The sequence below is a fragment of the Kogia breviceps genome, chromosome 11 (assembly GCF_026419965.1).
Source record: "Kogia breviceps isolate mKogBre1 chromosome 11, mKogBre1 haplotype 1, whole genome shotgun sequence".
NCBI lineage: Eukaryota > Metazoa > Chordata > Mammalia > Artiodactyla > Physeteridae > Kogia > Kogia breviceps.
In genome coordinates, this window is record NC_081320.1 from 63,484,355 (window position 1) to 63,496,965 (window position 12,611).

Here is a 12,611-nt window from a genome sequence, read left to right on the forward strand (position 1 = left end):
CCTACTGACTCAGAATCTGCATTTTCATAAGATACCAAGTGATGCACATGCACGTTAAAGTTCAAGGGGCATCATACTAAGATAACCCAACTCATTCTCTTCACTGTACACCTGCCTGGCTTCCTTCCCCTGGGATCCCTGCCATCTTTACCTGGGGCACCTTCCTTTGCCCCACCATTCAGAGGCAGCATCCTGGGTACCATGTCTCAGTTATGTCCAAAGCCCAGTGACAAGTGTTCAACCCTGCTCCCTACATCCACATCCTCTCACTCATTCTGCTTTGGCTACAGTCCATGGCAGGATCTGTGATGAGGCCATAAATGAGCTTAAATGTCCTTAAAGAAAGAGAGAGCGTGCATTGGGTGACCCTGAGATGAGGAGGTAGTTGTGAAACAAGAGAAGTGACCATCTCAGAGGACTCTCTTCTATAGACTGGATTCTAGAAATTGCTATCAACGGTACACTGCATTTGAATAGTACTTTTACTTTGTGTAGGTGTAGTTCAACACACGCAAGTGTCATGTTACAAAGCTGTGGCTAATACAGCATTGACTCAGAGTGTTGCAATCAAAAGAATACAGAGCAGCAACCAAAAATAGTTTCAAAATAACTCAAATTCTTAACTTAAAACTCATGAACACCAGAAATGAGACTAGACCCTAGAAAAACTTCTCTACAGTCTTTCTACTCCTCCATTTCCCTCATGTACTGTAGCTCTTCCTGCCGTTAGAAAGTGTTTCTGACTCACCATTGTATACGGATCTGAAACTACTCATTCATCATGTCCCCTGTCAGAAACAGGGCGTTTACAGAGCAAACACTGAGTGGGGAGGTACCTCATGCTTTAGGATTTGGGGTCTTTCCACGTCTTTATTGAGGACACAAAAGACATATAAGATCCATGTCTTTGAGAAGCTCATAATCTCAATGGGGGAAAACATGAAAGAAGGAAAGAATAATACAAGCCATTAGACATTCACTGTGAGTGTGTGGTACACAGAAATGAGAAGTATTGGAGAGGTCCTCTTGGGCTGGAGAATCAGAGAGGCTGCAGACTTGAGTTAGACCTTGTAGAACCAGTAACGTTTGTATGAGTAAAAGTGATAAAAGCAGCTAATATTTATATAGCACTGACACTGTTTTAAAGTACTTTTTAAAACTCATTTTAGTCTTGCAGCAACCCTATGAGGTAGGAATTATCAGCCCCACTTTTAGATGAGGACACCAAGGCACTGAGAATTTAAGTAATTTGGCCAAGGTCAAGCTTTAGACTCAGACAGTCTTGGCTCCAGAGTCATGGTCTTACCCATTTTGTGATACCATATACCGAGAAAAGGGGAATGAATATTCCAAGTGAACATAAGCAAAAGCATGGCTGTGGGAAGGAGGAAAATGGGATGAGGCATACTTATTGGGAGCAAACATCCTGCTTAAGAAATGGAAAATACATTTAGATAAATGGCAGGGGTGGAGGAGACACTGGATTGCAGAGGGTTTTAAATGCAGGGATCAGGGGCTAAAGGCTTATAAACAACCCTGAAAAAAGTATTAAGAAGAAACCACTCGGTAGAGTAGACTTTAATTCAAAGATCACAAATATCTAATACTCCCTTTGATTTTCACCTAAATCTAAAAATAAGCAGGAACCAATAGGTACTCCTCCCAGATACATGCACAGCAATGGGGGTGGAGGGGAATAAGAATGAAAGAGCAGAAGATGTGGAAGAAGACCAATAAGAAAATGAATGTTGAGATAACCCATAGGGGTCTATGAGCTCACAAGATGGGGCCACCCCACCGAAGCCAAGGGACAACTAAAGATTTCTTCTCACACATCACATATCGGCATTGGTACACAAGAGCTGCACAGTGGTTTTATTAGGGGCCATTAACTTATTTTAGTTATGATTTTAAGAAGAATAGTGCCTACCAGCAGGGCATAACTGCCCCACCTCTGAAGTTAATGAGAATTGCAGCTCCATCTCTCCCAGAGAGCGTGCATTGGGAGTTTGCATTGGCATTGTGCTTCCACCCCCTCCTCACTCTTGGCCCTTCATCTGGAAGGAAATGATTAGTCATTTGCTTGGCACTTGTTCTCAGCTGAACAGGCCCTTCTGTAAGTGAAGGATCATGTGGAGCGCCCCGTTGGAAAAGGGTATTACATTCAAAGAGGAAAGCCTTATTTCCTCAGCTATCAAGTTCAACTCTAATTAGAAAATAATGAAAGCAAGCCTTCTCTTTTCATTATTAGTAGTATTTGAGATTTGGGTTTTCCTGGAACCTTTCCTGTCCTCCCCCCACCCAGATCTTTACCAACTGTGAGCTCATTTAATGAAAACAAAACATTGGCTGCACCACCTTTCAAATATTCTAGATGACTTATCACACCAGTCTCAAAAAGGAGTCAACCTTGATTCACGTCTGAACTCCACACAGAGAAGGAAAGATCACAGCAATTAATTCTCTAAGACCCTTCGGAGAAGGGTGACCTGGCAAAGGATGACAAGACTCCAAGCTACCCCTGTGACAAGCCGCAGTGGAGAGACTATTGGGCGCTGAAGTAGAAAGCCTGGCTTCCAGTCCTGGCTCTGAGTCTAACCAGCCTTAGTCAAGTCACACCACGGCAACATGCCTCTGTCTCTGTCTCTCCAGTGGGATTATTAATACCTCCTTGTGCAAATTCAATTACATTGTGTCAACTACACTGTACCACCACTTAAAAGCTCATATTCAGCAAGCCAGTTATTTCAGACCCTCGTGAAAACATCGTGTGTCATCATCTCTTTTAAACATGTTTTATTTTGAAAATTTTAACTGACAAATGGAATCCATTTGTCTTTCCACTGACAAGCGGAAAGAACTGCACTATGATCAGCCCTGTACACCTGACCTAGTTTCACCCAGTATTAACAGCTTACCACACCCACTCCATCTCTAGATAGCGAAGTATATATAACACATTTCCCTCTTGCCAAACCATCCAAAAGAAGTTTATAGACATCATGACACTTCCTACCTAAATTCTTCAGCATGTATCTCCTTAAACAGAAACATTCTACATTACAACACCATTACACCTAAGAAAATCAACATGGATTTAATGACATCATCCAACCTACAGTTGACATTCAAATGAAAATGTCTTTTATAGATTTTTTTAAAGTCAGAATTCAAAGTTTATACATTGCATTTTTATTGTTATGCCCCTTTGTCCTCCCAACCTTACCTCCCATCCTCCACTCCTGAGAATTGCCCCCTTGCCTTCCTCTGTTCTATATGACACTAATTCCTTTGAGGGCCCAGGCCAGTTGTCTGGACTCATCTGACTGCATTGTCCTGATTAGATTCAGGTCAACATTTCTGCAAGAATACTGCAAAGGGGAGGTTATACGTCTCCCACTGCATCAAACCAGGAGGCCCATTGTGTCATGTTGTACCACTCCTTGGCCATCTGGTTAAGGTGGTGATTGCCAGACCTCTTCATTGTAAGGGGACATTTTTCCCTTTGTCATAAATAAGTAAACCATTGTGGGATACTCTTGAGTTCATGTGACTATCGAGTTGGCCAACAACCTTTCACCCAATGGTTTCAGCATCTGTTCATTATTCAGTTATTATGTGGAGAGCTACAAAAATGATAGTTTTAAAATTATCACTCCTCTACATTTATCAGCCAGCCCTCTTCTGTATAAAAGACGTTTCCTTCTTTTTCCTTTTCCTCTCTTTCTCTCTTGGCTCTCTCTTTTTTTTTAACATCTTTATTGGAGTATAATTGCTTTACAATGGTGTGTTAGTTTCTGCTTTATAACAAAGTGAATCAGCTATACATATACATATGTTCCCATATCTCTTCCCTCTTGCTTCTCCCTCCCACCCTCCCTATCCCACCCCTCTAGGTGATCACAAAGCACTAAGCTGATCTCCCTGTGCTATGCGGCTGCTTCCCACTAGCTATCTATTTTACATTTGGTAGTATATATAAGTCCATGCCACTCTCTCACTTCATCCCAGCTTACCCTTCCCCTCCCCATGTCCTCAAATCCATTCTCTACATCTGTGTCTTTATTCCTGTCCTGCCCCTAGGTTCTTCAAATCTTTTTTTTTTAAAAGACTCCATATATATGTGTTAGCATACAGTATTTGTTTTTCTTCTTCTGACTTACTTCACTCGTATGACAGACTCCAGATCCATCCACCTCACTACAAATAACTCAGTTTCATTTCCTTTTATGGCTGAGTAGTATCCCATTGTATATATGTGCCACATCTTCTTCATCCATTCATCTGTTGATGGACACTTAGGTTGCTTCCATGTCCTGGCTATTGTAAATAGAGCTGCAATGAACATTTTGGTACATGACTCTTTTTGAATTATGGTTTTCTCAGGGTATATGCCCAGTAGTGGGATTACTGGGTTGTATGGTAGTTCTATTTTTAGTTTTTATGTTTTTTGTTTGTTGGTTTGTTTTTTGTTTTTGTTTTCGTTTTTTGCGGTACGTGGGCCTCTCATTGTTGTGGCCTCTCCCGCCGCAGAACACAGGCTTCGGACACGCAGGCCCAGTGGCCATGGCTCATGGGCCCAGCCGCTCTGCGGCACGTGGGATCTTCCCGGACCGGGGCACGAACCTGTGTCCCCTGCATCGGCAGGCGGACTCTCAACCACTGCGCCACCAGGGAAGCCCTATTTTTAGTTTTTTAAGGAACCTCCATACTGTTCTCCATAGTGTCTTGCTCTCTTTTTAAGCATCACTATGAAACATGGATTTTTTCTAAACTTTTATTCAATATATTATAGTGCATTGCTGTCATCATTATTTTAGATACCTGTCACCTTTTTATTGTTGCATATGGTAAGTTGACATGAACTTGGCTGTGGTGGAGGGAAACATAAAAACTCAGTACTGCTGAAAAGCAAGAGGCATGCTCATATCAGAGAGAGGAATCCCTTGCTATAGAGACTGTGAGCCCCACAAAAATGGGGCAATTCTGATGAACATCCAAAAGTAGGGTCATGGCAGCATAGAGTAGTGACCAGAGACAGTTATCCATACAATGACTGCCAGGGTATCCACTAAAGAAGTGTCTTCATACATGAGGAATCATTCAGATATAAAAGGACCTCAGCAAAGTACTGCATGAAGAAAGTGGTGATGGATAGGATAGGATCTCTCTTCTTTAGGATGGTGTTTATATAGTCATTTGATAAAAATTTGCTTATAGATATACTACCACAGGGCATATTTTCTAAAATAGTATGCTTTCCCCTTCAGTAACAAATATTCCTAATTCTGCAAGGTCTGACTCAAGTCTCAGCTCCACCATGCAGCCTCTCTGACTTCTCCAACCCAAGAGGACTTCTCCAAGACTTCTCATTTCTGTGTACCACACATGCTCACGAGGACTGTCTACTGGCTCGTATTATTCTTTCATTACTTCATGTTTTCACCCATTGAGATTATGAGCCTCTCAAGGACATGGATCTTATATGTCTTCTGTGTCCTCAGTAAAGACATGGGAAGACCCCAGATCCTAAGGCGTGAGGTACCTCCCCGTTCAATGGGGTCACTTTTTGAGACCCCCAAGGATCTGTAAACCTAAATTAGGCTTTCTTCTTTGAAATCATCCAAAAACTAGATGGCTACATGATCAAGTGGGAACTATGGCAGAATGTCTAAGACTGCTAATATAACCCCAGAAACGCTTTTAAAGCCCCAGGAGGGCTTCCCTGGTGGCGCAGTGTTTGAGAGTCCGCCTGCCGATGCAGGGGACCCGGGTTTGTGCCCTGGTCCGTGAAGATCCCACATGCCGCGGAGCGGCTGGGCCCGTGAGCCATGGCCGCTGAGCCTGCACGTCCGGAGCCTGTGCTCCGCAGCGGGAGAGGCCACAGCAGTGAGAGGCCCAGGTACAGAAAAAAAAAAGCCCCAGGAATATTTGGAGTTTGCTATAAGGCAGTATTCAGAATTAGAGTGTCATCTGTGATTAAGTTCTAAAGCCCAAATCTTATTTTGAATAAAAAGGTGCCATTCTCTCTGTTTGAGTCAAAATTTCTGACATTTGAATAGAGAATGTAGACAATGCTTTAAAGTAAGGTGCAGCTATTGTAATAGAGAGAGAAAATTTCATTTCTATGCCTGTGACAGCATCCTCAAAGCAAAGGAAGCCCTCCTCATTTAATTCTGACACCACGATGTTTTAGAAAAAAAGCTATCTGAAGTGACTCTCCAGATGTTTTAAAGGGCATTTAAAGCATTGTGCAGCCCTGACAGCATGAGTTTTCCCACTCACATCTGTAATTTCTCCAAAGTAAGGAAGCCACTCTTTTAATCAAAACAAGGCAGCACATTCTATTGTCTGCCAATGTTAAGAACAGAGCCGAAGAGCAGTAGCTGAAAAGGAAATGGTGAGCCATTTTCTTTGGAAAGTTGGAAGAAGCAGAACCCAGGCTATTAAAAAAAATTTTTTTAAGACATAAAAATTGTCCAAATACAAAAATGTCAGTGGTGCCAGCATAGACCAAAGGCGGTTGAGGGTCCCTGGAGAATGAGTACATTCAGGGCAGCCCAGGCCACTGAACTGACCTGCTCTACCCAGGAGAAGAAAGGCCCCTACCTCAGTAGAGGAGAATGACAGTTCAATTAAACAGGTCACTGCATTTCATGACATGCTGTCCAGAGCATGGAAAGGGAGATCTTTCTCTCTGTTCTGGCCAGACAGCTGGAAGCCACTGTTAAGTATAAGAAGAAGAATAATCATAGGAGTAACACATTAAGCATTTACTTTGTTCCAGAACCTATTTCTAAGTACTCAGTGTATGTTTACTGTTTTAATCCTTACAACAGCCTTTTGGGGTCAAGACGATTATTATCATCTCTGTTTTCAGATTACCAAATTGAGACACAGATAGGTTAAGTAAATTGCCCAAAGTAACTCAGTTCACAGGTAGTAGAGCTGGGATCCAAGCCCAAGCAGTTGGGTTCAGGGCTTGCAGACTTAACTGCGAGGCTGCACTTAGAGCAATGGCATTGTAAGCCCCACCAAAAAAGCCAAGTATAAAATCCTAATATGTATCAAAAGTAGGATCAGGGTATCACATACCAGTGATGAGGAATGGGCATCCAGACAAGTGCTGGCAGCTTTGCTTTGCTAAAAGCAGGGTAGGGGCTACTTTTTCTACACATGTAGTTCCACCACTAAGAAGGTAGAGAAAGCAGTAAGGGGACCAGACTCTGGACTCAATTCTGTCCAGCAGACCATCTGATTTTCACTATGGAAATAATGAGAGCTGCACCATCCTATGATATACCCTAGGGCAAGGTCCCAAAGTGGCATGCCCAAAGCTCACTGGGAGAGCTTGTTATAAAAGTGCATTTTCCTGGATACCATGGCCAGGTTCTGATTCCGTAGGTCTGCAGTGCACCTGGTCAGTAGGTCTGCATCTGCATTTGTGGCCAGAAGCTCCAGATGATTCCTATTCAGTGGATGGAGGAGAATGATTTGACAAACACTGGCCTAGACTCTAAGAAATCCAGTTTCAAAGAGGTCCAGAGAAAAGACAGGTATGATTTCTTCATCTAAAAGAGATTACTGTAAAGGAATTCAGTCCCCAAAATGACAAGAGACTGCCAAAGAACAATATTCTAAGTGTAAAATGAAAAGAGAATTCTAGTGGGATTGTGTGAATGTTGTGTGTAATTCCACAAGACAACAGAGATAAACCAAATACCAATCCCCTCAGATTCTACAAATATAAATGGGGACAGAAAACTATTGAAAAATGGCACCCAATAATCCATTACGGAATATAGTTAAGAGCTCATGTGTGAAGCTGTAAACTCAGAAGAATTCCAGAAGAAAGCCCATGAGAGCAGGGGAAGCCAGACAAGGCTCTTCCTCCCATGTAAGGGCAAGGCCACCGCTCCACCCAGCCTGTTGACTGAACTCGTGTTAGGTAGCAAGCATTATGAGAGATCTGGGGGTTTAACAAAATGAATTAAATATGCTCCCCTGCTCTCTTTGAACTCAATTATTTTATAATCTCTATATTTTCTGAATTTCAGCGTTCAAGTATCAAGCTTCAACACTGAGTCCCAACTATACTTATTTATAGGCTGGTTTGTCTCAGGTGTGTTGATGGAAAGAGACCCCCCCCAAACACACACACACACACAAACACACACTATATACATACATATTACACACATCCACACTACACACACACACATACAATGAAATTAAATCCCACACTTGTTTTATTTAACAAAGGCTAGAGAAACCTTGTGGACAGCAGCCACCTGGAGGAGTAGGTGGAGACTGTGTCTGAACTGTTTCTCATGTCACCCCCAACCTGTCCCTGACATGGGCGTGCAGCTGCCAGAAACCCTGTAAAGGGAAGCTAGCACCTGGCCAGATGTGGCGGCTTAATTTTATATCATACCACAGCCCTTTCTCACTTGAGTCTCATAGCGTTGTTCACACAGAACTTACACAAATATTTCTATTTGAGACTGTGGCTTTCAAACTTGCTTGGCCATGATTTACAGTGAGAAATTCATCTTATATATAACCATTTGTTCATCCAATTCATCTAACATGTATTTACTGTAATCCTCCCAGGCGCCAGTCACTGTTCTACATGCAGGGGATTCTGCAATGAACAGAACAGTTTGAATCCTTGCTCTCATAAAGGTTACATTCTGCTGGGGAGGCAGACAGTAATATAATCATGGGTCAGACGTTAAAAAAGCAAATCAGAGAAGGGAGACAGAGAATGCTGGAATGCTGGGGGGGCAGTTTAAATAGGGGGGCCAGGAAAGCCCACACCGAGAACATGACATCAAACATAGCTCTACAGGAGGAGGGAGAGGGGCCGTGTGGCTATCTCAGGGAAGAAAAGTCAAATCACCCAGCAAAACTGATGATGGAAGTAGCCCCAGTCACAGTGTGTTCTGGTCTCATTTCCACCTATTGTGAACTTCAGACAAGTCACTTTCTCCTCTGAGCCTCTTTCCTTCTCTGTCAAATGAAGGGTTGCCGCTTGCTCCTCTCCAAGCTCTTTTCTGCCTCTAACATTTCCCAGCATCTGTGTTCTAAGGAGTCTCCTGTGTCTTGTTCTGGGCAGACTTATACGTATATATGTATACATATACTTACATGTACATAACATTCAAAAATGGTGGAACAGGGCTTCCCTGATAGCGCAGTGGTTGAGAGTCCGCCTGCCGATGCAGGGGACGCGGGTTCGTGCCCCGGTCCGGGAAGATCCCACATGCCGCAGAGCGGCTGGGCCCATGAGCCATGGCCACTTGAGCCTGCGTGTCCAGAGCCTGTGCTCCGCAACGGGAGAGGCCACAACAGTGAGAGGCCCGCGTACCGAAAAAAAAAAAAGAAAAAAGAAAATGGTGCAACAAAACTTCAGAAAGAGTACTACCCCGATTACGTGCAACATACTCTAACATTTTCCATTTTGTTCCATTCTGTTCTATTTCATTTTTTTAAGCTGATTGTACCCAACTAAATTGATTTCACTATCCACTAATGGGTTTTAAAGAACTGTTTACAGACATTGAAATCTTGGTTGTGGAACAAAATGTGGCATCAGCAAAACCACAGACTCATCTAAGAAAAAGAAACACTCACTCAGTACTGGAGCCTTCTGTGCTCAACTACCGGTGACCCAGAAAGCCCATATGCCCAGATAGGCCTGTAGAACCAGACACAAGACTTGAGTGTTAGACAGCTCTAGCCTCACATTCCCAGTTCTGCCACTGTTTTCTCTGACCGTAAGCAAGCTACACAACAACATGAAGGCTTAGGTTTCTGACCAGAGCAATGGAAGTGACGATGAGGATTAAATCATAAATATGTAGAATGGTTGATCAATATCTGGCACTTAATAAACACTTAACAACTTAGTGGTGGTGCTGGTGGTAGAGGCGGAAGCCAACTAGAGCAAGAAAACAGTCTCATCTCAGCAGGCCCCGAGGATCTAAAATGTTAGAGAAACAGAGCTAGATATTGTAAATGCCAGTAATTATCTTAGGAATAAATGTCACAGAAGGAAGAATGTGTGATTCCAAACTGTGTTTCTTTTGCTCCTGAAACCTCTCTCCTCCCTCCTTAGAAAACTATATGGAAATGGATTTGAAGAAATACAAAGTCATGCATTCAATGGGACAACGCTGATTTCCCTGTAAGTATGTGCTTATTTCCCCAGCTCATGAATAAAAATGAAATATTACTCTGGCTACCAGATCACATTCAATCTTCAGCAACTAACTCAGGACAAAACATAAACTTGCAAGTGGCTGGTCCTCAGTGTGGCACGCATGTTACTAGGCAACTGGCTGGCTGGAAACCGCAGAGTACACTGATATCGAAGATAGAGGCAGCCTGCATACCTTGAAGTTGACAGTTTGCTGAAATATTCAACACCCTACTTTAGGCTCCCCCACCTCACAGCCTCCCTCTCTAGTCCCCTCACTCGGGTCGATGGTGCGTTAGAGGCGGCGTGATTTCAGTGAAGAAATTCTTCCTCCCGGCCCCACTGCAGGGAAATCGGAAAATGCCATATCCCAGTCTAATCAGCCACAACAGGCCCACACAGAAGCCCATCTCCCTACTGCTGCGGGCGGGGCGCGGGGTGGGGGCAGACGCGGCGGAGGGAGTGAGGAGCTCATGTCCCACAAGGTGAGGGAGGCCTGCGTTTTCACCACATCCTACCCCAGTCCCCTGTGTTAATAGCCTTCAACTTTAGAGAAGCATCCTTACTGCTTCCTTCCTTCACTGTTCTCAACCTGTCTTTCTTTCTATGGCTCCTTTTCTAAAAAAGGGGCTCACTCACAAAGCTCGCAGGGCCAGGGTGGAGGCTACTTGAACCATGACAGGTACCGGGTAAGGTGACAATCACCATACACTTGGGTACAGTAAAACCTAATAGCACATGAAAGGCTCAACTAAAGCCAAAGTTAAGGAAAACTAACAAATGAAAAGGCTTTTAATAATAAATAAGCCATATATATATAAACCATGGTCTACACCAGTGCTTCTCAAACTTTCACACACATAAGAATCACATGGAGGCTGCTAAAACACAGGTGCCTGAGCCCCACCCCCAGACATTTTAATTCAGTGGGTCTAGGGTAGGGCCCGAGAACTTGAAATTTTAACAAACTCCCAGGAGACGCTGATGCCACCGGTCTGAAGTTAAGTAGCATAAGTCTATACAATATACTATTTATTTTAACTACAAATATTAACCAAAGACCCTATTATATGGATACCATGTTATATAGCTTGGTGGAGAAGAGAATGGATCTAACAGTCACTAACTGGGACTCAAACTCCAATCCCATTATTCATCACCTTGACCTTGAGCAAGTTACTCAACCCATCTAAACCATAGTGTTTTCATCCATAAAATGGAGCTGCTAATAGGCTTGTTTTGAAGATACCGCCACCAAAATGAAAAGGTCTGTCTTGCATCCTCAGTACTTAGCACAGTGCCTGGCATAGAGTATGTGCTCATTTGTTAATTATTTGTTACATTATATAGTTAATTATGAATGAATGATAATTAAATAAGATTGTATTTCTATGCAGTTAGCACAGGTCTGGCACATACTAAGTGCTCAAGGAATGGTAGCTTTTTAAACAGTTGTCCTTCCTACCATGGAGTGGATTTTCCCTCATTTTCTTGTTGACTTGAATTCAACGCAGGGTTCACTCTGGCCAGTCGAATCTGTTTCTGCCAAATTAAAATCAGAGGCTTATCCTCTCCTGGCACAGTACTCTCAGCTGCCTCATTCTGTTATTCACTCATCAAGTGTTTGCCAAGCATCAGCTGTGTTTGAAGGAACATGCTATATTTTGAGGGGAAATGAAGATGAAGAAGCCCTGGTGTTTGCCCTGCAGGAGCTTACAGCCTAAGAAGAAACATCTCCAAATGGTATATAAACTGTACACTAAGTAGTTACTAAAACAGAAGGCAAAAATATGGTGCCTGGCCTGAGAGAGGTAAAGTCCTCTGGGATTTCAAAGGCAGAAGAGAAGGAAATTAGACAAAGCCTCGTGAGAGATGTAGATTTTGAGCTGGGCCTAACTTGGACAGGCAAACATGGAAGGAAAATGCACTCTGGTCAGAGGACAAGAAGAACAGCCCAGCGGAGGATGCATGGGATGTGCTCAAAGACCAGAAAACAGTACCTTTTAGAAAGTCCTAGATGTGGGTTAGAGACAAAACAGGAAGGGCCTTAGATGCTAGAGTAAACAATTTGGACTCTCTTCTGTAGAAAATAAGCCGTTGAAAGTCCTGGGATAGGTAGTGGAGAGGGGTGCTTAAAGAAGGTTGGCTCATGGGTTAGCAGGGAGGACAGAGGGCTGGAAGGGGCAGGCCAGGGCTAGAGACACAGAAGTCAGAATTACCTGAGGAGAGGGGATGGATGAAGTTCTTTGTGGCTGAGGTCACCTGCACAAGGAGGAAAAATAAGAGGACTGAATATAAAATTGGGGGGAAACAAGAGATAAGGAAAAGAAGCCAGAGCAAAAGCAGAGGTGAGAGGCTAATCAGCAGAGTACATCTTTGGGAGATCAGGGAAAGCAGAGCGTAAGGTGGG

At 43.2% G+C, this 12,611-nt stretch overlaps 1 protein-coding gene across 1 annotated transcript in view; it reads left to right on the forward strand.

The window, feature by feature from the left end:
- Nucleotides 1–12,611, forward strand: part of LHCGR (luteinizing hormone/choriogonadotropin receptor) — a 64,718-nt gene that overhangs the window by 27,538 nt on the left and 24,569 nt on the right. The window contains exon 7 of the mRNA XM_059078352.2: nt 10,121–10,189. Coding sequence (XP_058934335.1) covers nt 10,121–10,189 — 69 coding nt within the window. The remainder of the gene's footprint in view (nt 1–10,120; nt 10,190–12,611) is intronic.